The 26,400-nt window shown below is 40.8% G+C and overlaps 1 protein-coding gene across 2 annotated transcripts in view; it reads left to right on the forward strand.

The window, feature by feature from the left end:
• Positions 1-26,400, forward strand: part of sema4f (sema domain, immunoglobulin domain (Ig), transmembrane domain (TM) and short cytoplasmic domain, (semaphorin) 4F) — a 67,126-nt gene that overhangs the window by 22,651 nt on the left and 18,075 nt on the right. Inside the window, exons 1-3 of one of the 2 annotated variants that reach the window (XM_061959247.1) lie at positions 9,142-9,213; positions 23,909-24,054; positions 24,126-24,185. In XM_061959247.1, coding sequence (XP_061815231.1) covers positions 9,183-9,213; positions 23,909-24,054; positions 24,126-24,185 — 237 coding nt within the window. In that variant the 5' untranslated portion in view covers positions 9,142-9,182. Of the gene's footprint in view, positions 1-9,141; positions 9,214-23,908; positions 24,055-24,125; positions 24,186-26,400 lie in introns of those variants that run through there. The other variant, XM_061959246.1, reaches the window with a different exon arrangement.

A 26,400-nucleotide genomic window follows, 5' to 3' on the forward strand; every position in this document is an offset into this window, starting at 1 on the left:
GACTTTGAATATGACCAATGTATGATCCTGTAACTACTTGGTATCGGATTGATACCCAAATTTGTGGTGTCAGCCAAAACTAATGTAAAGCATCCAAACAACAGAAGAATAAATTATTATTACATTTTAACAGAAGTGTAGATAGAACATGTTAAAAGAGAAAGTAAGCAGATATTAAAAGTAAATGAACAAGTAGATGAATAATCATTTTTTACAGGTTGTCCCTCATACTGTTGACAAAATAATAGAATTATAAATGACACAATATGTTACTGTTCATACATCAGCAGACTAATTAGGAGCCATTGTTTGCTTACTTACTAATAAAAGACAAGTTGTCTTGTATGTTCACTGTTTTATTTAAGGACAAACTTGCAATAAGAAACATATGTTTGATGTACCCTAAGATTTTTTATTAAAATAAAGCAGATAATGCAATTTTTTGTGGTCGCCTTTATTTAGAAAAGTATCGAAAAGTACCGAAAAGTATTGAAATACATTTTGGTACCAGTACCAAAATATTGGTATCGGGACAACACTAGTTTGAATATAGGAAAATAAAACACTTCTTCTTAAATAGCCCGTTTGAGAGTCACTGGTCTAATGTGTAGGACTGTGTAAATGGCTAGACTGATAATTGCCGCAATTGTGGAAAAAAAGGAGTCTGATAAGAGAAGAGTAAAAAAAAAAAAGAGGCGTCAGTGTTTCTTAGGTTTCCGTAAATCACACATCAAGCTGAAAAGCCTTCTCTCATCATCACCGTAGTAAAAAGAGGTTGCACGAGGGCATCAAGTCAAGACGAGCTGCCAAGTTTGGTCGGCCTAAGAGCATATGAATAAGGGAGGTCCATCTCTCCCTCTCTCCGCGTCTCCCTTGAGCTGTAATCAAGCAGACATTTGGTCTGAGCGGTTCAGGGGGGAGATTTATCATCTGTGGGGGTTAATCTGCGCGACAGCGTCTTATTAGACGAGAGTGACCACCCCCGCTGGTCTGCAGAGTGGTTGGAGCTGAGAAGTGGCTGGGGGGAAAGTCACGCTGAAGCAAGGAAACGTAAAGAAAACCACAGCATCAATGCGATGCTGAGTATCGTAACTCTTCATGTGCGTGAGACGGCGAACAAACCTTCTCCTTGTGGATTGTGTTGTGCGTTCCTGCTCGCCCGGCCTCCTCACACATGACTGACAGATCTGATTACGTAATGAAACAGCGGCTCTCAAGAGGGCGCGTCTCCTCAGGCAAGGAGATGGCCAATTCCGACTCATCCTTTCAATACTTTATGAGGACTGGCTTCTTTTTGTTTCTAGTGTGGTGACGTTAGGCTCCAGTAAGGTGGACTTACATTACCTGTATTTTGAGGAGGGCCCATGCTGACAAAGCTAAAATATACATCTACATACTTCATACATACAGTAGAGCCCGCTAACCCCTGCAAATAACAAAAAAATACAACACTCTCAGGCAATGGTTCTCAACCGTTTTTCAGTGATGTACCCTCATGTGAACATTTTTTTTAATTCAAGTACCCCCTAATCAGAGCAAAGCATTTTTGGTTGAAAAAAAGAGATAAAGAAGTAGAATACAGCACTATGTCATCAGTTTCTGATTTATTAAATTGTATAACAGTGCAAAATATTGCTCATTTGTAGTGGTTTTCTTGAACTATTTGGAAAAAAAGATATAAAAATAACTAAAAACATGTTGAAAAATAAACAAGTGATTCAATTATAAATAAAGATTTCTACACATAGAAGTAATCATCAACTTAAAGTGCCCTCTTTTGGGATTGTAATAGAGATCCATCTGGATTCATGAACTTAATTCTAAACATTTCTTCACAAAAAAAGAAATCTTTAATATAATATTTATGGAACATGTCCACAAAAAATCTAGCTGTCAACACTGAATATTGCATTGTTGTATTTCTTTTCACAGTTCTTTTTGACAGACATTTTAGTGAGAAACCTGAGCTTGTGCTTCACTGAGGGTCTTTGTCAGTCTTGGAGGCAGGGAGGCAACTCTGGGTTTATGGTAATGAATGGAATAGCCTACTTGATTTGATGTTCAGTTTATGAACTTAAATTCATATTTTGTTGAAGTATTATTCAATAAATATATTTATAAAGGATTTTTGAAGTGTTGTTATTTTTAGAATATTTAAAAAAAATCTCACGTACCCCTTGGCATACCTTCAAGTACCCCCAGGGGTACGCGTATCCCCATTTGAGAACCACTGCTCTAAGGCCCTGTCTACATTAAGCCTTAAACGAATAGTTAATTAGCCTATGCCTCGTGTCAGCCACACTAAACCATCGTTTAAGGTTCCTCTCCTTGGATAATTTTTACACAGGTAAGTACGCCGTGTATTTCCTGAATCTCCGGTTCTTAGCTCTGTATGGACTCATTGATCGTTTATAAACGGAGTTCAGAGAGGAAGTGAAGTCAGAAAGACCGCACTCCACACACGAAGTGACGTCAGAAAGAACGTGCCACAGCCAGCTTCATAACAGACGCTTGTGGAAATTACACATGAATACCTTAAAAGAAGGAAACGCGCGATTGCAGCTATTTCGGATACAACACAGACGACAACATAGCAATGTTGAGCGGCGGTTTTGGATAAGGCTTGGAAGAACGGCAGCCTGGTGGGATATGTTTGTCAACGAGTGTGTTGTGCCACATGAACGGCAAGAGAACTTTCGAATGTCCAAGTCAGCTGTGATTGGACTTAGCGAAAAAATGTGTCCATTTGTCGACAATGCGGGCTCCCGTGAACGGGGGGTGTACTACGGAAAACAGCGAATGCATTTGGACTGCCAATCAGTTATTTTCCGTGATATATGTATGTCGAGCAATTACTCAACATCTAGTTTTGTACTCCATAACTATTGTGAAGCCATGAAGTGGGTTGAGGGTTCCTGGTTCGAATCCAGCTTCCGCCGTTCTAGTCTACTGTTGTGTCCTTTGGCTAGACACTTCACCCACTTTGCTTCTGATGGGTCGTGTTTAGCGCTTTGTGTTAATGCAGTGTTTTTCAACCTTTTTTGAGGCAAGGCACATTTTTGTCATAAAAAAATACGGAGGCACACCACCAGCAGAAAACGTTATAAAATGTAACTCCACCAGGTCGTCGTGCCTTATTTTGAGTTTGTTGGTGTCTTCCTGTGTGTAGTGTTTTAGTTCTTGTCTTGCGCTGTTATTTTGGTGGCCCTTCCTGTTTTGTCTGTGTTTTCCTGTAGCAGCTTCATGTCTTCCTTTGAGCACTATTGCTCGCACCTGCTTTGTGTTAGCAAGCAAGGCTATTTACGTTGTTGCGATCCTTCTTTGTGGGGACATTGTTGATTGTCATGTCCCGTACGGATGTACTTTGTGGACGCCGTAAGTTTTTGCTGTCGTCCAGCATTCTGTCTCTGTTTGATTTGTAGCCAGTTCAGTTTGACTTTCGTTTTTCATAGCTATTGCCTTTTCCTTTCGTTCATTTTGGGTTTAAGCATTACATACTTTTTTACCTGCATCCTGCCTCCCGCTGTGGTCTGCATATTGGGATCACAACAAACCATCCTCGTCTCACCCGACACATTCCGACTTTTACAAAGCAATTAACTACCTGCTGCCACCTACTGACATGGAGTATTGCGTGGTTACCCTGCCGAGTTTTACACAGCACAGACACTAAGCAATGGTACATTATTGGCAGATTCTAATTATTGATTTGCAAAAAATATTTTTGTGATAAATTAGGTGAAGTTGCATAATTTCCCACGGCACACCAGACAATATCTCACGGCACACTAGTGTGCCGTGGCACTTAATGAATGAATGTGACGTATAATGTAAAGCACATTGTGCATCGTGCTGGTATGGTGAAAGCGCTATATAAGTACAGACCAGTTACCATTATTTTGTGCATTTTATGCCTTATTATGACATATTTAAAAAGCAACTTATTGTTGGCAAGAAAAAGTAAGAATTTTGTCACTCCCCCCCAAAAAAATCATGTTTTAAAAATATACCTGCAAAATGCAAACCTTCAGATACTGAATGGCAACTTGACAGGAATCCACTGAATTTGCCACATGTTAATGTAAAAATAATGATCATTTATTTATATGATGCAGTAAAAGTGTAGAAAAACACATGTCTCTATAGTTTCTTGGTGTACAGTACAGTAGACCCCTGTTGTTTGCGGAAGTAATGTTGCACAAATGCACATGCATCCTCCACTGTTGCCATTTTTATTATAAAGTAGCGTATAGTTGTGACTTATATCTGTCAGTAAATTCCTTATGGAAGCGCTAAATGGGGAGAAGACGCTGTCGAAATGAAGGCACGTAAATATGACCGCCCGCAATACGGCACATCCTGAAGATACGGTCAGAAAGCAGCTTGAAGACGGTCTGTAAAACATAATCTATGCAACATTTTGAACAAAAAAACACATGTTATGTAGACCACAAGGAAGTTAAAATATAGAAAAAAACGTCATAATCTGACCCCTTCTAAGTTACCATTAAAAACTAGTTATTTACAATTGAAAGAAATACATCTGTAAATATGCACTGTCACAAATAGTTGGGGATCTACTCTTCTGCGACAGGCTTATTATGACTCAATAGTGACCCCACCAGATGACCCATTTTTCCACTCACAGCACACGCCTATACACATCAGTACAGTTGTGGGGCAGGTTGTGCAGGTGCGTGTTATAGGCGGGGAAGAGTTAGTAGGCGGATTACCCCTAGGAATATACTGTAATCTTCTCCAAAGCATCCTCCAGGCAAGTGCATTTGTTTATTTTCCTGGTAGTAAAGATGGCCCCAGTCTTGTGATGCTCTGCAAATTCCTACAATAATTATTAAACGCTTCAAACAATGTATTCAGTTGGTGTGAGACATTTTGACTTGGTGTACTTCCTTGGCTGTTGTGAAGTTTCTCAGGTAGGATGAGTTACATGAGAACGCCATGAAAAACGTATTCTTTTGTCTGTAATATTCTCCTAAATCAGGTTTCCAGAACACCTATTGTTTTCTTTGGTAATCTTTATATGGTTTAACTTCCTCTTACTGGTTGGTTAAGCTTTTTGTTCAGTTTTTTTTTTTTTACTTTTTAGAATGTACAGTACATGGTGAAACTAAAACCTAAATCCAGTTCTGTCAAGGTTATAAAATCCCTTTCCCGAGTGGTAATCAATTTTCGTATTCACCGCTATCGTAAGGTGGCCGATCATGAACACAGTAAAACAAATGCTGCAAATTAAAAATGCTGCAATCACTTAAACGCTGCAAGATAAAAACATTTTTAAGAAAAATGCTGCAACACACACACTCCCACAGCTGCTTGAGAGAAATTCTGCAAGTTCACAAACAAAACGAAAGGTTGCTAGGCTACCAGGGGAGCCAGATAAAGACCATCCATCCAGCCATCCATTTTCTACCGCTTGTCCCTTTCGGGGTTGCGGGGGGTGCTGGGCCAACATTATAGTAATGTTTTTATTTTGCTTCAATAAAGGGGTTGTTTGTGACCTTAAGCGACTGCCTACAGGCCAATAACTTTCTAAAGTGTTGTCTGTGTTATATCCCGCCTTCTTTTAGCATGTAAACTACACCTCACGTAATACTCACACACACGCATTAGTTTTGTCTACTGTCTGCTAATATTAACTATTTGGCAAAGTTTAGCTGCTACCACTAGCTATCATTGAATGTATAGTGCAGGGTGTCCAAAGTGTGGCCCACAGCTATTTTTTTAATGGCCCTTGAGACCATCTAAAAATACTGTCACTAAAAATAACTACGATAAAAAATTAATAAAAGAGCAAACAGGTGCAACGTTATGAGAAAAAATTGAAATGTCGAATGTGACGCGAATAATACAATGCTGACATGCAGGCTTTTTTCCCCCTTAGAATAAATCTACATCTTGTATTGGTTTTTAAACTGAAAATGATAAAAATGGCCCCAGGCATCCTTACATTTTTCAGTGTGCAGCCCTCAGTGGAAAAAGTTTGCACACCTCTGATATAGTCTACCATGACAACAACATGATTGCAAATTGTTAGTTGCTTCTTTGGACTGCTTTTGTGTGTTTGCATGTTCTCTTGGTGTGTCATGTGTATGAGATAACATAAGATAGCCTGTCAGGTTGTAAAGTGGTATTACAATGTTTTCTTCTTTAATATAAATGATGTGGGATGAGGGGACGTTGTGAAAAATAACAATAATATAAAAACATAGTTTTTTGTCCATTGATCTGTTATAAATGTTTTGTCTGTAGGGCTGCAACTATTTCAATAATCGAAAAATCTATCGATTATTTTGTTCATTTAATGGAGTAGTTGGATAAAACACACTTTATAGATAAGGAAAATAGTTGAAATAAACCATTTTTGTGCTTGCCATAACCTTAATTTTTATTTCTAATAAATGCACATCATCAACGTTGAAATTGCACTTTTAACATGTGTGCCTAATAATTTTTTTTTTTTTTTAAATCTCCGCTGTTAGCTGCCACACATATCACGGCACCCACACACCACTCTCATATGCGCTGTATTGATGATTGATCAAATGTAATAGTCATACTTATTAAAGGATGAATCAAAGCAACACCATAAAAATCAAAGCTTTTTTCGAATCAAATTAATTATTTTAATCGATTAGTCGTTACCTTGGCTCCAATCATTTTTTAACATTTTAATGTGTAAAAAAACAATGAATTGTTACATTTCTAATCAAATATAAGGCAGACACCAAACATTTGTCAGTGGTGAGCTCGACCAATTTTTTTTATGTAGCATACATTTTTATTTTACATCAATACCTTCTGTGTAATGAATGTCTTTATTGTTGGTGTATGCCATTATCATTCTTGCTAATTGAATAATGAACTCAGAAGTCTTAAGGTGAAGCAGAGAAGTGCTTTGCAGACCTAAAGGGGGCTTCACTTTTTGAGTCAGTGCCTCGCCATCAATGAAACTCACTGCAGTGTAACGTTTTATTGATGACAACACAAACCGCACAGTGGAGGTAATTACGCTCAGAGAGTTAAGGCACGGAGGTTTCTATTGTATTGGCCAGGAAGGAAAAGCCCCGCCTCTTTAGTTCCCTTCTTGTGTAGCTGGGTGACGATGACATCACAGCAAAGCAGCCTGGACGCACCAAGAAGGGCATCGTGGGAAATGACCTTTTGGACCCCTCCTTCCGAATAAAAACATGCATGCATCGAGACCTAGAAGGCCTCCAAGCGTCCACTCTTGCTTTAAATGTGCACGTCTGTTATGTAAGGAGAGTGCTTTAAATGTTGGCTCATCCTTCTAGATGCTGTCTGATAAAACATGTGTGAAGTATATTTAGCCTCATGGTTTGGTTGAGTCGTGCAGGACTGTGTGTGCTGTGCAGCCAATGAATAAATAAAGAACACAATCATATTTTAGGGCCCTAGTGTCTGCGCGCTGATCTATTGTTTGTGACACATCATCACACACACCAAGGTCTCTTGACACGTGTTTTATTCATGTACGTGTGCCTGCGTATGTGTGTGTGTGTGTGTGTGTGTGTGTGTGTGTGTGTGTGTGTGTGTGTGTGTGTGTGTGTGTGTGTGTGTGTGTGTGTGTGTGTGTGTGTGTGTGTGTGCGTGTAAGTAAGAGGTGTGGCTCTTAAGGCATTCAAGTCCACAGGAGAAGGCAAGGAAGGCTATGATTCACAGTCATGACGTAACACACACACACGACACACGCTCTCATGCAATATTTGTTGACCTCTGACGTCAAAGTGTCTGCGTCACGCTCTGTCAAGGGATTCTTGTATATCAAAGTTGTATAAAGTACATGGTTGTATGTTTGATGTCGTCTTGAGTCCCTACGGTGGTAATCACGCGAATGAATGATGAATAAAAAAAACACCATCAAACTTGTTTTTATTTAGGCCTGCGTCGCACTTATGTCTGCCCTCACAGGGCTGCTTGTAACAGTGAACATTTGTACATTTTATGTTTATTCGCCTTCTTCGTACAAATTGATGGATAACTTGCTTTGAAATCATAGGTCAGGGTGACAAGCAGATATTTCAGTGTTTGTATTTCAACAAAATATTTTAGAAATTAATGTTAACATAATTTTTATTTTTTCAATATTAAAGTTTAAAATACATGCAATTGTATGCAATCAGGGCAGGCATATATGAGGGGGCAGTCAGAAAAGGGAAGGGGGCATCATGTCTACATGCTGCTGCATCACGCTCCTCCAGCACTATTTTTCTGTGCTAGTACAGTAGTAACGTTGCCTTCTTTGTGGAATTTGGTTGTTTGCTACAGTAAAGGCCTGTTTGACTCCGAACCAAATACTGTGTACTAAACAGCGTGAGCAACCTATAAAATAGCGGGTACTATTAGTGGGCGTATTGCGTGTCATTTACTAAGACTGTGTCTACAATTGAAAAGTGTTGCACACCGCCTTATTTAAATGAGTATTTTGCGTGTAAATATGGGCATCACCACAGAGACACTCGATCATTGGCTGAACATTCGTGTTATCATGCTATCATCCAACCTGTGGCGTTTTCAAACATGCAACAGACATCTACCACCTTTCATCGGTATTTTATAAGCAGTCGTGCAGTGCGTCTACATTGACACTTTTTTCTTTCTTTTTTTCGTACTGCTGAAGGTGCATGGGAGAGAGGCTGCACTTACTCCACTTAATATGCAAACATGCATACTTCAAGAAGTGTTTTTCCACATGAGGAATATTTTAATGATATATAGTCTATGTAAAAAACCGAAAGTCATAAAAAAAATACTATCCATCCATCCATCCATTTGCTACCGCTTATTCCCTTCAGGGTAGCGGGGGGTACTAAAAGACACCAAAATGCATCAATTGAATTTGTTTTAATCAGCCCCTCAAGTCCTCCAGTGTTATGATCCGTTGCCCGGATCATAGTTTGTTTACGTTTATTTTGGTTTTGATTCACTTGTGGTTTAGGTTCTGTTTCAGCACCCCTGTTTTGTGTTTCTTGGTTGTCATGGGTGCTGATTGTTTTCACCTGCCTCGATTAGTGTTCGGGACGCTCACCTGTTCCCGGGCACTAATCAGAGAGCTATTTAGTCCTGCCTTTTCGCCTCGCTCATGCTGGGGCTTTTCTGTAACGGTACCGTGGCATGAAGATGCCGGGGGTCGTCCTTCCAGGATGCGGCGAAACGACAGGAAGCAGCTTGCCGGTAAGAAGAATGATTTATTCGCATAAATCATGGGAAACAATACAAAACTAACAAAAGAAGCGTGCTTTACACACGGGAAGCTAACAGGGTAGCTCACGAGAAACACTAAGATGGGATTTAGCGCAAGGAAAACACAGGGAACCAATGTGACAGTTGCATACAGCAAATAAAAGCACCAGCATGAGTGAGGCGAAAAGGCAGGACTAAATAACTCCCTGATTAGTGCCCGGGAACAGGTGAGCGTCCCAAAGACTAATCAGAGGCAGGTGAAAACAATCAGCACCCATGACAACCAAGAAACACAAAACAGGGGTGCTGAAACAGAACTTAAACCACAAGTGAATCAAAACCAAAATAAACGTAAACAAACTATGATCCGGGCAACGGATCATAACACCAGTACCTACAAAATTATGTCGCTGAATAGACGATATGTCTACATTTTTTATATCTGATCATTCAAATATGTTGAAATGTACACGTAGGATGGATGATTGTCGTCTGTCCATCGTGTGTCGGTGCAGCACTGAACCTGCAGCCGTGTGTGGAACTCAGTTTTCACAGTTACTAAATAAAACCCTTGCACTCAGCATCAAGGGTTGGAATTGGGGGTTAAATCACCAAATGATTCCTGAGCGCGGCCACCGCTGCTGCTCACTGCTCCCCTCACCTCCCAGGGGGTGAACATGGTGATGGGTCAAATTTAGAAGATAATTTCACCACACCTAGTGTGTGTGTGACTATCGTTGGGACTTTAACTTTAACTTTTAACTTTACAGGCTTTCACAGACAAACAATGTGGCGAGCCAGATCTGGTCCTCGGGCCTTGATACGTGTATTGTAAAACAAATGTAACGGGTAAATGCTACAAATTAAAAATGCTGCAATCACATAAACCCTGCAAAATAAATTAAAAAAACAACAACAAAAAAGGGTGCAAGTGGCAAAAAAAACACACAATAACAACTTCATGAGGAAAGTTATGCTACCATCTTATACTCAGAGGGGCTGTTTGCAATTTCCTCACAGTAACATTCTTCAAAGCAAAACATATAAAAAGAACACCACCACCATTAGTGGTTTGACAGAACACATTTGTTTTAAAACTGTCTGTATTTTTCCACAATTACTAAGTTTATGCCATAAAAATTCTTAGCGGCCCGAAAAATATCATAGGTGTTAACGGCGGTCACTCACAACGAGCATTTTGCAATCATGTTGTTGCCATGATAGAATATACACTCAATGACAGCTAACGCTAACTATCCAAACAGGTATCATTAAACCGAAGCTAATGCGTGCACATTGGTTACGCGCGTATGTAGTCATGTCATTACGTCCTAGAAGACGTAAGAGAGCGTTTAAAGGGGAACATTATCACAATTTCAGAAGGGTTAAAACCATTAAAAATCAGTTCCCAGTGGCTTATTTTATTTTTCGAAGTTTTTTCCAAAATTTTACCCATCACGCAATATCCCTAAAAATAGCTTCAAAGTGCCTGATTTTAACCATCGTTATATAAATGATAAATGAATGATAAATGGGTTGTACTTGTATAGCGCTTTTCTACCTTCAAGGTACTCAAAGCGCTTTGACACTACTTCCACATTTACCCATTCACACACACATTCACACACTGATGGAGGGAGCTGCCATGCAAGGCGCTAACCAGCACCCATCAGGAGCAAGGGTGAAGTGTCTTGCTCAGGACACAACAGACATGACGAGGTTGGTACTAGGTGGGGATTGAACCAGGGACCCTCGGGTCGCGCACGGCCATTCTTCCACTGCGCCACGCCGTCCCTATATACACCCGTCCATTTTCCTGTGACGTCACATAGTGATGCCGATACAAACAAACATGGCGGATAGAACAGCAAGTTTATAGCGACATTAGCTCGGATTCAGACTCGGATTTCAGCGGCTTAAGCGATTCAACAGATTACGCATGTATTGAAACGGATGGTTGTAGTGTGGAGGCAGGTAGCGAAAACGAAATTGAAGAAGAAACTGAAGCTATTGAGCCATATCGGTTTGAACCGTATGCAAGCGAAACCGATGAAAACGACACGACAGCCAGCGACACAGGAGAAAGCGAGGACGAATTCGGCGATCGCCTTCTAACCAATGATTGGTATGTGTTTGTTTGGCATTAAAGGAAACTAACAACTATGAACTAGGTTTACAGCATATGAAATACATTTGGCAACAACATGCACTTTGAGAGTGCAGACAGCCCAGTTTTCATCAATTAATATATTCTGTAGACATACCCTCATCCGCTCTCTTTTCCTGGGGGTCTGGCGGCAGATTTCTTTGACTTTATCGTTGGAAATGCATCTGCTTTGAGTGTCGCAGGATATCCACACATTCTTGCCATCTCTGTCGTAGCATAGCTTTCGTCGGTAAAGTGTGCGGAACAAATGTCCAATTTCTTGCCACTTTTGCAGCTTTGGGCCACTGGTGCAACTTGAATCCGTCCCTGTTTGTGTTGTTACACCCTCCGACAACACACCGACGAGGCATGATGTCTCCAAGGTACGGAAAACAGTCGAAAAAACGGAAAATAACAGAGCTGATTTGACTCGGTGTTTGTAATGTGTTTGAGAAAATGGCGGATTGCTTCCCGATGTGACATCACGTTGTGACGTCATCGCTCCGAGAGCGAATAATAGAAAGGCGTTTAATTCGCCAAAATTCACCCATTTAGAGTTCGGAAATCGGTTAAAAAAATATATGGTCTTTTTTCTGCAACATCAAGGTATATATTGACGCTTACATAGGTCTGGTGATAATGTTCCCCTTTAAAATACATTGTAACCTTAGTGGCCAATAGGCAACTGTGTAAATGTTGCAAACAGCCCTTTTAAATCAGTTGCCCCATAGTATTGTAACATATTAAAGCTAAGTAGCCGAAGTGTAGCTGGGATAGGCTCCAAGAGGGACACGCGGTAGAAAATGGATGAATTTAACAAAAGACACAAAGAAAAAAAGTTCATTTTCATTGTCTATTCAAAAGTCATTTTTCTTTTGGCATCTCGCTCATGATTTTGAAGACGGACATTCATCAGGTTTAGCCTTGCCAACGTCCTTTTTGTTTAGTCAACTGCATCATTTCTCTCGTGCTTTACTATGTCTTTTTTTAAATCTGTCAGTCTTTATGAGATTACGGCGGTCTCAATTTGCAGTATTTAACATATTGCATGTGTTTTATTAAATTTTATTTTTTATGCTTTGGATCATTTCGGTGTTTTGATTGTTTGGAAGTTGCCGAGCGTTTGTCCTTGTCCACTGCAAGTAGTTAACTACGAAACAAATTGCATTTGGAGCAGCGTCAAAAGAAAGCGACACATAGCTGACCTCGGGGAGGCGGCCAGAGTGACAGACGATGGTAGTGAAGGAAGGAAGGAAGGAAGGAAGGAAGAGGAGGAACAAGCACATAAAAACGGGATCAGTGTTGTGGTACTTTTGTGGAATCTCTCCATGTTTTGGTTTGACCAAACTGCAGCTGCAAGGTTATTTTGCTGCTCCATACTGCTGATTCATGTGTGAAAGCTGCAGGGGTCACGAGTCCAATAGGGTGTGATGTCGTTGTCAAAACATGCATTGGCACGTGGACGTGCGTGCTGAAGTATGAAGGGAAGTCAATAGGAAATATGTGCAGTGACTTTTGTGTCCATTCGGACAAGAATTCAGGTTAAAAGCTTTAGGACGCACCCCTCCCCTTTGTTGACAGTAGTCACTGGTCAACATTGTCCGCTCTAATTGGTGTTTTGTCAATTTAACTCCGTCACACACTGTCCGTTTTGTTCTGCTGTCAGAAACAAGACAGAAGCCAGGCGCCGTAAACAAAGCAGGGTGTAGGCGGGGCATAGCGTCCAGATGTTTGCTACTTTTTACGGTAGCTGACACAAACGTTGCGGAGCACTTCGTCTTGGTGTGATGACTAGTTTGGCTGTGGCACCGAGTAGAAGGTGCACAACATGTGTGCCACACATTAAAGCATATGAACCGCTGCTCAAAAGAGTCACCATGGAGATTTTTTAGTTAAAACTGGAGAAAAAAATGTGTGATATCTGTTGTTGGTCTGGACCCCAGCATACAGACACAGCAGGTGAAATGCAGGTAAAATGTGAAGCAAGGAAGTGCACAGGAAGCATTAAGAGCACTATGCAGCATGGAAGTAAAAATCATCCAGCTGTGTCCTGGTTGCCAATCAGAAACAGGTGTGAAAGCCAGCGCTTAGACCAAACACAAGGCCTGGGGGCCAAATTTGGCCTGCCACATCATTTATGCGGCCCGCAAAACCCCTGAAATAATACGAGTCAATAAAGCATTTTATCATTTACTGAATGTAATCTTTTCATTTTGACAGACAGAAATACATGTATTGCATGCTATTGAGTGTATTTTAAACGTTTTCTAATAATGCAACAAATATAATACTATCATTAATTTCAAACTTTTTAAAATTAAAACAAAATAAATATCTGCTTGCGTTATATCAAAGCAAGTTATTCATCAAATTGTACACTGTAGAAATGACAATAGATTTTACAGTAAAAAAAACAACTGCCAGCTCAGTTGTCTTAATCGGTGGTTTTCAAACTTTTTTCACCAAGTACCACCTCAGAAAACACTTGGCTGTCCAAGTACCACCATAATGACCTACATTGAAATACAACAGCCTAGTAGGCCTAAATATTCATAAAAACAAGGCTGAGGTTTTATTTAACAAGTGGATTCAATATTTTTGGCCACTGTAACATTACACAGAGTTTGAACAGTAACACTGTTTGAATATTTAAGTGATTTTTTGGCGTACCACTAGATAGAGCCCACGTAGTAGTACACGTACCACAATTGAGAATTACTAGTCTAAATGATGAAGATGTATTTTTAGTTATATTACAAAAATGCTGTTCTTGCAGCATGCCAGGACTAGAGCGAGTTGTCCCCACTTTCCTGGCCGGCAAGACATGCTGTCAGTGTTTACAATACAATAATGTTATTGTTTTCCAGAATGAGTAATTTAGTTAATTTCTATTTCAAATGCACAACACTGGTATTCTTACCAATAGTGAAATGTGGTGCATTACTATTCAATTTCACAGAGTCTGGTGCTCTTTTTTAACTTTCCTTACCTATAGCTTGTATTTTGTCACATGACTTTTTCCCAGAAGTGAAAGCCAGTGGTGGCCAACCAAGCCAAGATGGCTGTTGTGCAGCAAGCAGTGCACAAACTATCTGAGTACAAAAGAGGCTTTAATCTTCCTGCAAAAAGCAGATACGAGCAACAAATCTAACTATGCAATGGAATAGATCCCTATACTTTATCAAAAAAAGACAGACATCTGTCTCTGTGTGGCGTATCCTCTCCTCACTCACACTACTTCCTCAATCACACTAACTTCAAATTCATTTTTGTTATTTTTGTCATTGTCTTTATGCTATTTTGTGCTAATTTGTCAATAAATATATAAAAAAATAAACAGTTATAAAAAGACTGACAGTTTAAGAAAAACTATGTAACCCCTTTGGTGAGCTTCTGGTTGGTGACTACTGCAATAGAACGTGATGCATTCACAGGCGGGCAGTTAAAATGAGTGTTTTTAGGATGGAAGTGCACATGTTGAAAAGGAAGATGACAGCGACCAAACAAATTCAACGTCATTATGTTCAATGCCCCCTTTAAAAAGTAGCGCAATATTAGGATGTTGACGCTATTGTCTTACATTAGAAAGCTAGGGAACAAATCGAGCTAACATTGCAAACAAACATTCACACATTTCTAACCGACTGTTATTACTCAATGTTTCTTTGTCTCCTCCATTGCCATCTATAGTCGTCACCGAGCCCGCCATTTAAAGTAGTATTTAGGAAAATCCAACTTTATACTGGCGCTGGTTTGTGAAGCAGGAATCTTCGAAGTGGTTTGCACACGCTCGCAGCGACTTCCTCATAGTTAAAGGCACACTGCATTGAATGATAAAAGTTTAAAATAAGGCACTTTATACTTCAAATGAGACTGAAAGTGTGTGTAGTGACTTGTGCTGGTTAAAGCAACCAACAACGGAGCATTTTTCTTTCATTGGGTTTCATCCTTTACATGTTTCCTACAAAGTCAGACCTACACTGTTTCAATGTCCATTTCTCAGATGATATTATTGTTGATGACTGAAGTGCTGATACCAACCAAACCTAACCCCTCCGCTCCAACCCCCTCAACATAAATAATGTAAATAATTCAATGTATATACTCTGATGATTAACTTGTGTGATGACTGTATTATGCTGATAGTATATATTTGTACCATGAATTGATTAACGTGGACCCCGACTTAAACAAGTTGAAGTGTTACCATTTAGTGGTCAATTGTACAGAATATGTTCTGTACTGTGCAATCTACTAATAAAAGTCTCAATCAATCAATCAATCATGTTGTGGACTACAACCGCTCTTATATAAATTAAAAATGGCGGACTCGCACACAGATGTTCGTTACCATACTTGGATAATCTGCTGACGCCACAGGTTTTACAACGTCACGGCACAGAGCAAATTCCAAACGGCTCGTTTGGCGAAAGTATGACGGAAGCCAAGATTGTTTTATAAATATCTCTGCAATGCTTCGACGATTTGATTTCAAATTTTCGGCACCTATGCAGATTCCAAATACACAACAGTAGGTACCATCAAGTTAGAGAAGTTGTTTTATAAAGAAAATATTTCCTGAGTTTTTAAACAATAGCAAAAGTGTCAAAATATGTTTCGATAATAAAAAAACATTGATCTAACCACCGTACAGTAGTGTCGACCATATACTGATAATTTACTTAGCATTGTTACTGTCGACTTCTACTGTATATCGATCCGCCCACTTTTGTTCACATTCAAGGTTAGCATAGCCTCCTATGGTGGGTTTAGCTATTTCTCCCCGTTTGGGGATCACACTTGTAAGAAAATGTATTTATTCGCCGCCACGGAGGAGAGGATTACTGACTTAGAAGCGGCTTTGCACTGTGGAGGGACATTAGCTGCAAGCGAGAAGGCTACATTGCCTTGAGGACACTGTCAAATTTGCAGGACACAACTAGAATGTGTCACCAACATGCATTGTCACAATATAACGTTAGCTCTATTGTTGGCCTAATGTATATCATTTACATCGTATATTATATCGTCTATCGGCAACTTCAGTTCCTTCTTACATCTCTACCACTGTGCTGCTCATTCTCACGTATCTAGTCTTTTCTTGCATTCAGCATCTGCATGCATGTGCTCGTTATTCCGCAGAGACAGGAAATTTGGTTTACTCATTTACTTGACACATGCGAGTAGAAACTTTAGTGCTCTGGAACTTTCTGCTTGACTCAGACCGAGATCAAACTTCCTGCATCCTCCAGACTTCTGTTCACTTATCTGTTATTTTAACCATGACAATTTTACACATGCATTTCTGATTATGAAAAAAATGTGCAGTCAATGTTGAATGCTGGAAGTCATTCATTACCTGCTTCTTCTGCCAACATAGTGACGTAAACACAACGAGTCACATGGTGTCCAGATTATGCATCCCGGGCTCGGGATCTTTCTGTGTGGAGTTTGCATGTCCTCCCCGTGACTGCGTGGGTTCCCTCCGGGTACTCCGGCTTCCTCCCACCTCCAAAGACATGCACCTGGGGATAAGTTGATTGGCAACACTAAATTGGCCCTAGTGTGTGGATGTGAGTGTGAATGTTGTCTGTCTATCTGTGTTGGCCCTGCGATGAGGTGGCGACTTGTCCAGGGTGTACCCCGCCTTCCGCCCGATTGTAGCTGAGATAGGCTCCAGCGCCCCCCGCGACCCCAAAGGGAATAAGCGGTAGAAAATGGATGGATGGAGTAACATGTTTCCCTAAAGCGTGTTAATGAGCCACGAAAGTGAGCCTTGTTGAATGTTTTGTCATGCAACAGGGTGGCTGCATTGGATTGGTACTGATTGTTTGGATTCTCATTCACAGAGAACCATGGTCACGCGTGAGCACACTTTACGTACACACACCTCCCTGGTGAAGGGCGCTGCAGGCTCCTGCACACTCACACACTTTCACATGCCAATTCTGACAGACATGGGCGGATTTAGGGCAAGCCTGATTAGTAGTGCTACTGCTTATCAGTGCCAGCCAGCCGCCTGCTGCCGTGGAGAGGGAGCGAGTAGGTCGGTAGAGGTGGGAGAACTGGGCAAGCGAGAAAATGGTGTAGGAAATCGGAAGCCAGGATTTGGTTTAACCAAAAAAAAAAAAAGATACTTAGTAGGATGTGAACATTGTAAGAGTAGCAGGAATGAAAACAAAAAGTTGATAAGTGGGCAATCACTTGTCTCCCCCACCCCGCTCATGATGTAAGCTGTCTGTGTGTGTCATTAAAGTACTGATTACAATGCTGCAGCTGTAATGCCCTTGTGACTGTTTTGTACTTGTGTTTGCTTCTTCCCAGGGTGTGGTATTGTAGTTCCTGTCCAGTACTCTTATTTTGGTAGTTTCACTTCCCCTATCTGTTCTCAGTACTGACTCCCACACCTGAGCCCGGTTGCCAATCAGTCGGTTCATTGTGTTTGTCTCATGTCATCGCTCTGCTTCGTATGCATGAACAGGGGCGGTATAGCTCGGTTGGTAGAGCGGCCGTGCCAGCAACTTGAGGGTTGCCGGTTCAATCCCCGCTTCCGCCATCCTAGTCACTGCCGTTGAGTCCTTGGGCAAGACACTTTACCCACCTGCTCCCAGTGCCACCCACACTGGTTTAAATGTAACTTAGATATTGGGTTTCATAATGTAAAGCGCTTTGAGTCACTTGAGAAAAAGCGCTATATAAATGTAATTCACTTCACACAACAAAATAAGTCCTGTCTTTTTTTTCTCCAGTTGCACTTACCTTCTTTTGTTCCCTTGTGTTATTACTCTTAGTTGTGTGTTTCCCCACTCCCTCGTGAGTGTGTTTTCTTTTGATTATTAAATCATAATATTTTTACTCACCCCCTGTCTCCCGTCTACTGCATCTTAGGGTCACGTCATTGGTGAAGCATGGAAGGTAGCTTCAATTAATCGATTAAGTCCATCAATTTGATTAGAAAAAAAGCTTTGATTTATTTTCTGTTGCTTTGTGTACCTGATAGAAATATATAAAATCCAGATGAAGTGCCCAGAACTTTATTACATTTTTCCAATTATGCGCATTTGTCTTTTAATCGGATTAATCGAACAAACTAATTGACAGATTACTAAAATAATCAATAGCTGTAGCCCTACTTCCTCAGCATTTATTATGCCAAACAACATCCATTCATACAGCCATTTGTTGCCGCTTGTCCCTTTTTTGGGGTCGCAGGGGGTCCTGGAGCCTATCTCAGCTGCATTCGGGCGGTAGACGGGGTACACCCTGGACAAGTCGCCACCTCATCGCAGGGCCAACACAGATAGACAGACAAAATTCACACTCACATTCACACCCTAGGGCCAATTTTAGTGTTGCCAATCAACCTATCCCCAGGTGCATGTCTTTGGAGGTGGGAGGAAGCCGGAGTACCCGGAGGGAACCCACGCAGTCACGGGGAGAACTGCACACAGAAAGACCCCCGATCCCAGGACCTTCATATTGTGAGGCACATGCACTAACCCCTCTTCCACCGTGCTGACGCCAAACAACATATTTTGAAACATATTATCGCAAATGGCTGCAATATATTTTGCAATATGGATTTTGGACCGAGCAGCACGGTGAAACAGGGGTTAGTACGTGTGCCTCACAATACAAAGGTCCTGAGTTCAATCCTGGGCTCGGGATCTTTCTGTGTGGAGTTTGCATGTTCTCCCCGTGACTGCGTGGGTTCCCTCCAGGTACTCCGGCTTCCTCCCACCTCCAAAGACATGCACCTGGCGATAAGTTGATTGACAACACTAAATTGGCCCTAGTGTGTGAATGTGAGTGTGAATGTTGTCTATCTGTGTTGGCCCTGTGATGAGGTGGCTACTTGTCCAGGATGTACCCTGCCTTCCTCCCGTCTGCAACTGGGATAGGCTCTAGCAGCTCCCTGCGACCCCGTAAAGGACAAGGGGTAGAAAATGGATGGATGGATGCACGCCCATGCCCATGTGCATGCCTGCATCTGTGAACGATGGTTCTAAAATCTTTCTTATTGCATTTTGCTAGATAGTGTCACATCAACACAGGTGTCCTGTCATTGGTCGCCAATGTCATTTAGACACTTGCGTTATTGCATTATTGACCACCAGCATCACAGCTGTAAAGCAGCACGCTTCTCACTTCTATGTGTGAGCTTGCATATAAGTTTGAGGAGCAGAGGGTATGCCTCCATGATAAATGTTTTGACGACACATCTACTCAGGGATATTTTGTCTTAGCCACAGATGCGGGCTGACCCATTTGTCTCTCGACAGGATATGTGTAGATGGCCAGCCTCAGTCATCAGGCGTGCATGTTGATGGTAATGGATACCCCGTCTAAGCTGCTGTATCCTGTTGCTGCAGAACAACGCAAAGGAAGTGTGGAGCATTGCTCTGAATGTGTGTGGGGGTCTCACAGCTGTGTCCTGTCACCCTAGGGCTCTGTGTGTGTGTGTTGCTGCTCGTCTCTATCCATCAGTTTTGATTGACGGATGAAGCGCCGTGAAGGCAGGTGGGGGGGTGTATAATTTATCATGTCCTGACTGGTCCAGTCCCACAGTGCCACCTACACACTAACACACACTCAGGTTGATTCCCCCCCACAGCGAAAGACTCCTAATGGACGTCCTCCCAGCGCCGACACACTAACCTCGCCTTCCATTCTTTGCTTCATTTCATGTCACAGATCATATGTACTGAATCACAAATATATCATGCATCTCTACAGGGAATGTAAAAACATTTATGAGGCCCACCTGACACACACACACACACACACACACACACACACACACACCCTCCCTGCCCCAGTCATGTTTAATGTATACTGAATAAATGATTCATGCCAGGGAAGAGCTTTTTAATATATTTTAGGGCTTGTAATTCATTATTACTTTTGCTGAGTTGTCACTAAGTGGGCGGATTGATCTAGATATCGATGTTATGTTACGAGTGTAATGAAGTTAATCATTTTTAGTTTTATTCTATGTTTATATTCATAAATGTCTGTGTTTTTGTGTTTTTAGAAGTGTTATATAATGTATATTTATATATACAGTACAGGCCAAAAGTTTGGACACACCTTCTCATTCAATGCGTTTTCTTTATTTTCATGACTATGTACGTTGTAGATTGTCACTGAAGGCATCAAAACTATGAATGAACACATGTGGAGTTATGTCCTTAACAAAAAAAGGTGAAATAACTGAAAACATGTTTTATATTCTAGTTTCTTCAAAATAGCCACCCTTTGCTCGGATTACTGCTTTGCACACTGTTGGCATTCTCTCGATGAGCTTCAAGAGGTAGTCACCTGAAATAGTTTTCACTTCACAGATGTCATAGTTTTGATGCCTTCAGTGACAATCTACAATGTAAATAGTCATGAAAACAAATTGTGTCCAAATTTTTGGCCCGTTTTTTTTTTACCATCTCAGAAATAAGTCCTTCGGCACAATGTGAATTAGAGCCCATTGTTTACTTATTTTTACTATTAACTTTGTTTTCTTATAATTGTATGTAATGAAAGGGAAACTTATTAGTTTAACATTTTTATTTAGTGCTGTACAATTTCAGTTCAGTTTCAGTTTATTTTGAACATGCATACAGTACAAAGTAATGCATCACACAATTCCAGTTGTTTCATTACAGCACGTCCGAAAAGGAGTAGGAAGAAGCAGAGCTTATTTAATCCTACCCCTTTTCATACCATAGCGATTGTATCCAATGTGCTTGTTCTCTGTAACAGAACAGTGAACAAATAAATAATATACCATAGTAAGCATACACATATTAAATACATAAATAATCTTTGTCTCAATTAAAAAAAAAGGGGAAAAAGAGGGTTCACGATGTTCATCATAATTCTTGTTCTGTGTACTTTGTGAACACTTGTAGTTTCAACAGTCTCCTAAACTGAATCATATTGGTGCTTTGTTTGATTTCTTTGGTTAATCCGTTTCATAATTTAATTCCACATACTGATATACTAAAGGTTTTAAGTGTCGTACGAGCATACAAATGTTTTAAATTACAATGATACATTTTTTAGATAAGATTAATCACACTTTTGAATTTGGATGAATAATAATTGCATCTTATTACCCACTTGCATAACTTAAATCAACTTAAAAAATACTATATTTTAAGACAAATGTTATTTTATTGTCAGAATGTCATCGAGGAACATTTTCTAATTTTTTTTACTTGAATGTACATCAATTATTAGCTCAAAACTTAGTAACCGTTTTAGCTAAAGTCCAGTCTGGGTGTATTTTGAAGTCAAATGTATCCAATGACCTGATCACTGCCCGTATAACAACCATCTGCGGTTAAAGTAAAGGAGCATGTGTGCTCAAAGTAAAGTTTGTGATTAATCTGCGTATATTAATTATTATTGCAATATTTTTTTGTGATAAATCATATTCGCTAACTCGTTGAGTTAGACCCCCGTCATTTTTTTAAATATTGCTACATTGTCTTCAGGCCCTGCGATGAGGTGGCGACTTGTCCAGGGTGTACCCCGCCTTCCGCCCAAATGCAGCTGAGATAGGCTCCAGCACCCCCCGTGACCCCGAGAGGGACAAGCGGTCGAAAATAGATGGATTGATGGACATTGTCTTCAATTGTTCACATATAAATGTGTTGATACAAATATTGTTTTTATTTGCTTAACACATTTGTCCTGTGTTTTATTATGATTCCCATTCCTTGTGTGTTAAACATATTTGGCCAATAAAGCTGATTCTGATAATCATTATTAAAGGCAAAACGTTCGTATTGGCAATACTGGCCCTCGAATCGATACTAAAAGATTATAGCAGGGTCCTAAAATCACCCGTGACCCACACCACATACTTCATAGTGAAATTGTGTTGATGCCAAATGGTAAACGGTACAGAACAGCAACATACAAACTCAACAGGTATAGATTTTCCTTTGTCCCACTGGCAATCAAAGCACTTTACAACATAAAACTACTGTAATAACCGGATGCAATAATAAGGAGTGCAATGTTGGGATCGTGCAATACAGGGGAGGGGGGTCTCATAACTAAATGATATACCTGCGCACTGTTCACTGTCGTCACTGTATTGTCGTATGTATGTATGTATGTAAAACGGTGTGTCTTGATGTCCAAGACAAATTTCTCCTCGGAGACAATAAAGGTAATTATTATTATTATTATTATTATTATTGTAGTACCGCCCATTCCTTCTTAATAAGTTTTTTCCCTAGGATTCTTTGGCTTAAACACCAAATGTGTTAATGTTAAAAGTGTGTATGTGTGCAAATGGGCAGATGACGTCGATTTAGGAATGATGCGTGTACATGAGGATGGGTTAAGAACAATGGCTCATGAAGACAGGTTGAGAACCATGGCTTGGACATCCCAAAAGACCTTGCCTTCGGACTCTGTCACCAACACTCATGTCGCCTCTCTGCACTGTGTGAAAGAACAAGCTAGGGCATTTGACATTTAAAAGATGACACTGAAAATGTCTTTTCATGCTTTTTTCTTTATGCAGCTAATACGTAATGTATGCAATATTACTGTGTATATTTGTGTGTGTTCACGTGAGTGTGTCGATGTGTGCCTTTGTTGCGTAGAGTCAGCAGCCTGCCCTGATCTGCTTCTCAGGACGTGAGGCTCCATGTGCGGGCAAATCACAGCACTGGTGGCTTTTTAAGTGCCAGGAGGCTTTTAGCTGAACAGATGGCTTCTTGGTGAATGAGGAATGACATTCATGCAAAATGGAAACACACACAGTCGTGTGTGTGTGTGCGTGTGTGTGTGCATGCGTGTGTGTTATGGTCCTTTTTCCGGCCTGGATACACTGAGAGACATCCATTAGAATAACTCGATAGTAACCAAATATAAATGGAGGAAACCAACACACGTTTGCTATTGGGCATTTTCACTTAGAAGTGGACTCACTTTTGTTATGTGGATGAGACAGTAAATTTACACTGTTACACAAGTTGTACACTGACTACTTTACATTGTATCGAATGTTATTTCTTCAGTGTTGTCCCAAAAAGATAGAATCAAACATTTTGCAGACATGAGAGGGGTGAGGTGCTGTGCAAATACACACACACAGTATACTGTAAGTGCACTCGTGTGTATTGCTTTGCAGATAAACACAACGTGAGTGCAGTCATGTATCTTTCATATCCATTGTATTTCGGCCACTCCTTTTCTTTGATTCTTAAAAGAGCATCACATGATTTATTCAGTAAAAGTCATCTCCTGATAAGTTTGTCTGGGGGTCAATGAGTTTCTGTCCTTTGTAGTGTGCGTGCGTTGCTACAGCAAGCAACTCTGTGGAAATAAGAAAAACTGTCAAATGTCAGCATTTTAGGGATTCGAAAGAGGCTGTGGAATCCTTCACACGCAATGCCAAACACACGCACACGCACAAAAACACACACACATTACACTTGTGAATGTACGTTGAATTATAGTTTTGTTGTATTCCTCTTCTAAGTGTTTTTCTAGTGATAATAACCTCTTGGTGTTTGTCCACAGACACTATCGTTGGTTCAGAGGTGTTCAGGGGTGTGTCCAACTTCAGCACCTTCCTTCTGGACCCCACATCCGACGTGCTCTTCCTCGGCGCCAGAGACACAATCATGGCGGTGGACATCAACAAGCTGACTGAGACGCCACGCACGGTCAGACCGCTGGAAAGAGTGCTGGGATCACCCGTGCAAGACCAAGTCCTCAACCCTGTCCTTTGTTTCAGGTGGTCTGGGACGTGCCGCAGGAGGGCAGGAACATTTGTATGACCAAAGGAAAGACAGAGGTGAGATACGTTCACAATGACGTGAGTTGACCACTATTTCGCGGGAATACCTCATCCGCGGTAATCTTTAAGGTGAAAAATACACTCAACATTCCTATAATACTACAACTCTTGTCTATGTGGTCCAAAACAGTGTTTGACTTACAGACTTCAGGACAGACTCTTAATGCAGATTTTACAAAAGGCTCTGCTTACATTGATTTATGTTTTGGCGCCAAGTGAGTCTGTCCAGAAGAGTGCAAGAGACGTTCAATCCTCAATGTGTCATCTCGGACGAAGCCCCCAAATTCTTGCGTTCGACCAGTCTTCCTCTCAGGGAATAAAAGACACTGGTCGATCCCAAGTTCTTTTCGATGACATAAGTAAGAGTAAGAAATGAGTAAGAAGCACCACCAAGACAGAACAGCAATATTACCAAGTTTTACTAAAGCTTTAGGAGACCGCTTCTCGATGCTGCTATTATAGCATTGTGAGGGCTGGTCTCCTAAAGCTTTAGTAAAACTTGGTAATATTGCTGTTCTGTCTTGGTGGTCCTTCTTACTCAACATATATGTCATCCGAGAGAACTTGGGATTGACCAGTGTCTTTTATTCCCTGAGAGGAAGACTGGTCGGACGCAACACTGGAGAGGCACTGGTAAGAATCATTTTGCAACAAGAGACAGGAAGTGACACTGTGGCACTTTGTGGTCTGAAAACTAAAAGAGTGAACTGAAAGATACCAAAGGGGAACTTTCTGTGTCGTGAATAAATGAACATTTAACATCACTTTTACATTTATTGAAGGCGAAGACGGTGGTGAGTGGCGAACAAGGAGAGGAGGACAGAGCCATATAAATTCAAATACATTTCACTGGCAACTTTATTTGGCCCCATGGTGGCTTTCTTTGCACAAAAATAGCACAGAGTGAGTCACCAAGGTGTGTTTAAACTGAGAAAGTGTATGACAACTAAGACAATGACTGAATCATACTGCTATAACACGGCCCCGTGCCTTTTTACCACATACCGCACGGGGGACTCGAACCCTGGTTCTTCGTATTGAGAGGCAGGTGTGCTGACCACTGGACTAAAAGCCTGAGCTGTTACACTATACTTAGTACTGTAAATGATGAATGATGTGTTGCAAGGAGACGGCATTTCTGATGACTCCAGCGAACTGTAACAAGCAGCACAATTATTTTAGTTCAAAAGTGCAAAGTATGGTTAATGACCGTTTTTAGCTTCCGGGCTGACTTTTAAATCTTAATTTTTCATGATTTTGACTCAGTTTTTTGTTGGATGTTGCTGTGGCATGTCTGATGAGGCTCAGTATTAGAGTCTGCTTCAAAGCGGACTGAGACCCATCTCTCGAGCGGCCTTCATATGGCATCCAATGGAGGTACGACATTATGCATATGCTTAACTAAGAGCATTATTTGGTCCACTGAACAAAGCACAAAAGTCACCACCAAGTATCTTTTTCAAAAATCTTTTTTCGGACCAGAGTAACCGACTACAACATAGGACCTGATTTACTAAGATCCAAACACTAAGTGCTAAACAGCATGTGTAATCTCTAAAATAGCGTGTGTTGGTTGCATGTGATCTACTAACAGTGAATGTACAAATCAAAAGTGGTGCAGACCGCCTTATTTAAATGAGAATTTTGCGTGTAATTGATCATTCACTGCACATCCATGTTATCATGCTCCTCCTACACGTGGCGTTTTGCTACACTATATTGCCAAACTATTTGGCCACTTGCCTTGACTCACATATGAACTTGGAGTGCCATCCCATTCCTAACCCATAGAGTTCAATATGATGTCGGTCCACCTTTTGCAGCCATTACAGCTTCAACTTTTCTGGGAAGGCTGTCCACAAGGTTGCGGAGTGTGTTTATAGGAATTTTCGACCATTCTTCCAAAAGCGCATTGGTGAGGTCACACACTGATGTTGGTCGAGAAGGCCTGGCTCTCAGTCTCCATTGTAATTCATCCCAAAGGTGTTCTATCAGGTTCAGGTCAGGACTCTGTGCAGGCCAGTCAAGTTCATCCACACTAGACTCTGTCATCCATGTCTTTATGGACCTTGCTTTGTGCACTGGTGCACAGTCATGTTGGAAGAGGAAGGTTCCTGCTCCAAACTGTTCCCACAAGTTTGGGAGCATGGAATTTTCCCAAATGTTTTGGTATCCTGGAACATTCAAAGTTCCTTTCACTGGAACTAAGGGG

The sequence above is a fragment of the Nerophis lumbriciformis genome, linkage group LG05 (genome assembly GCF_033978685.3).
Source record: "Nerophis lumbriciformis linkage group LG05, RoL_Nlum_v2.1, whole genome shotgun sequence".
NCBI lineage: Eukaryota > Metazoa > Chordata > Actinopteri > Syngnathiformes > Syngnathidae > Nerophis > Nerophis lumbriciformis.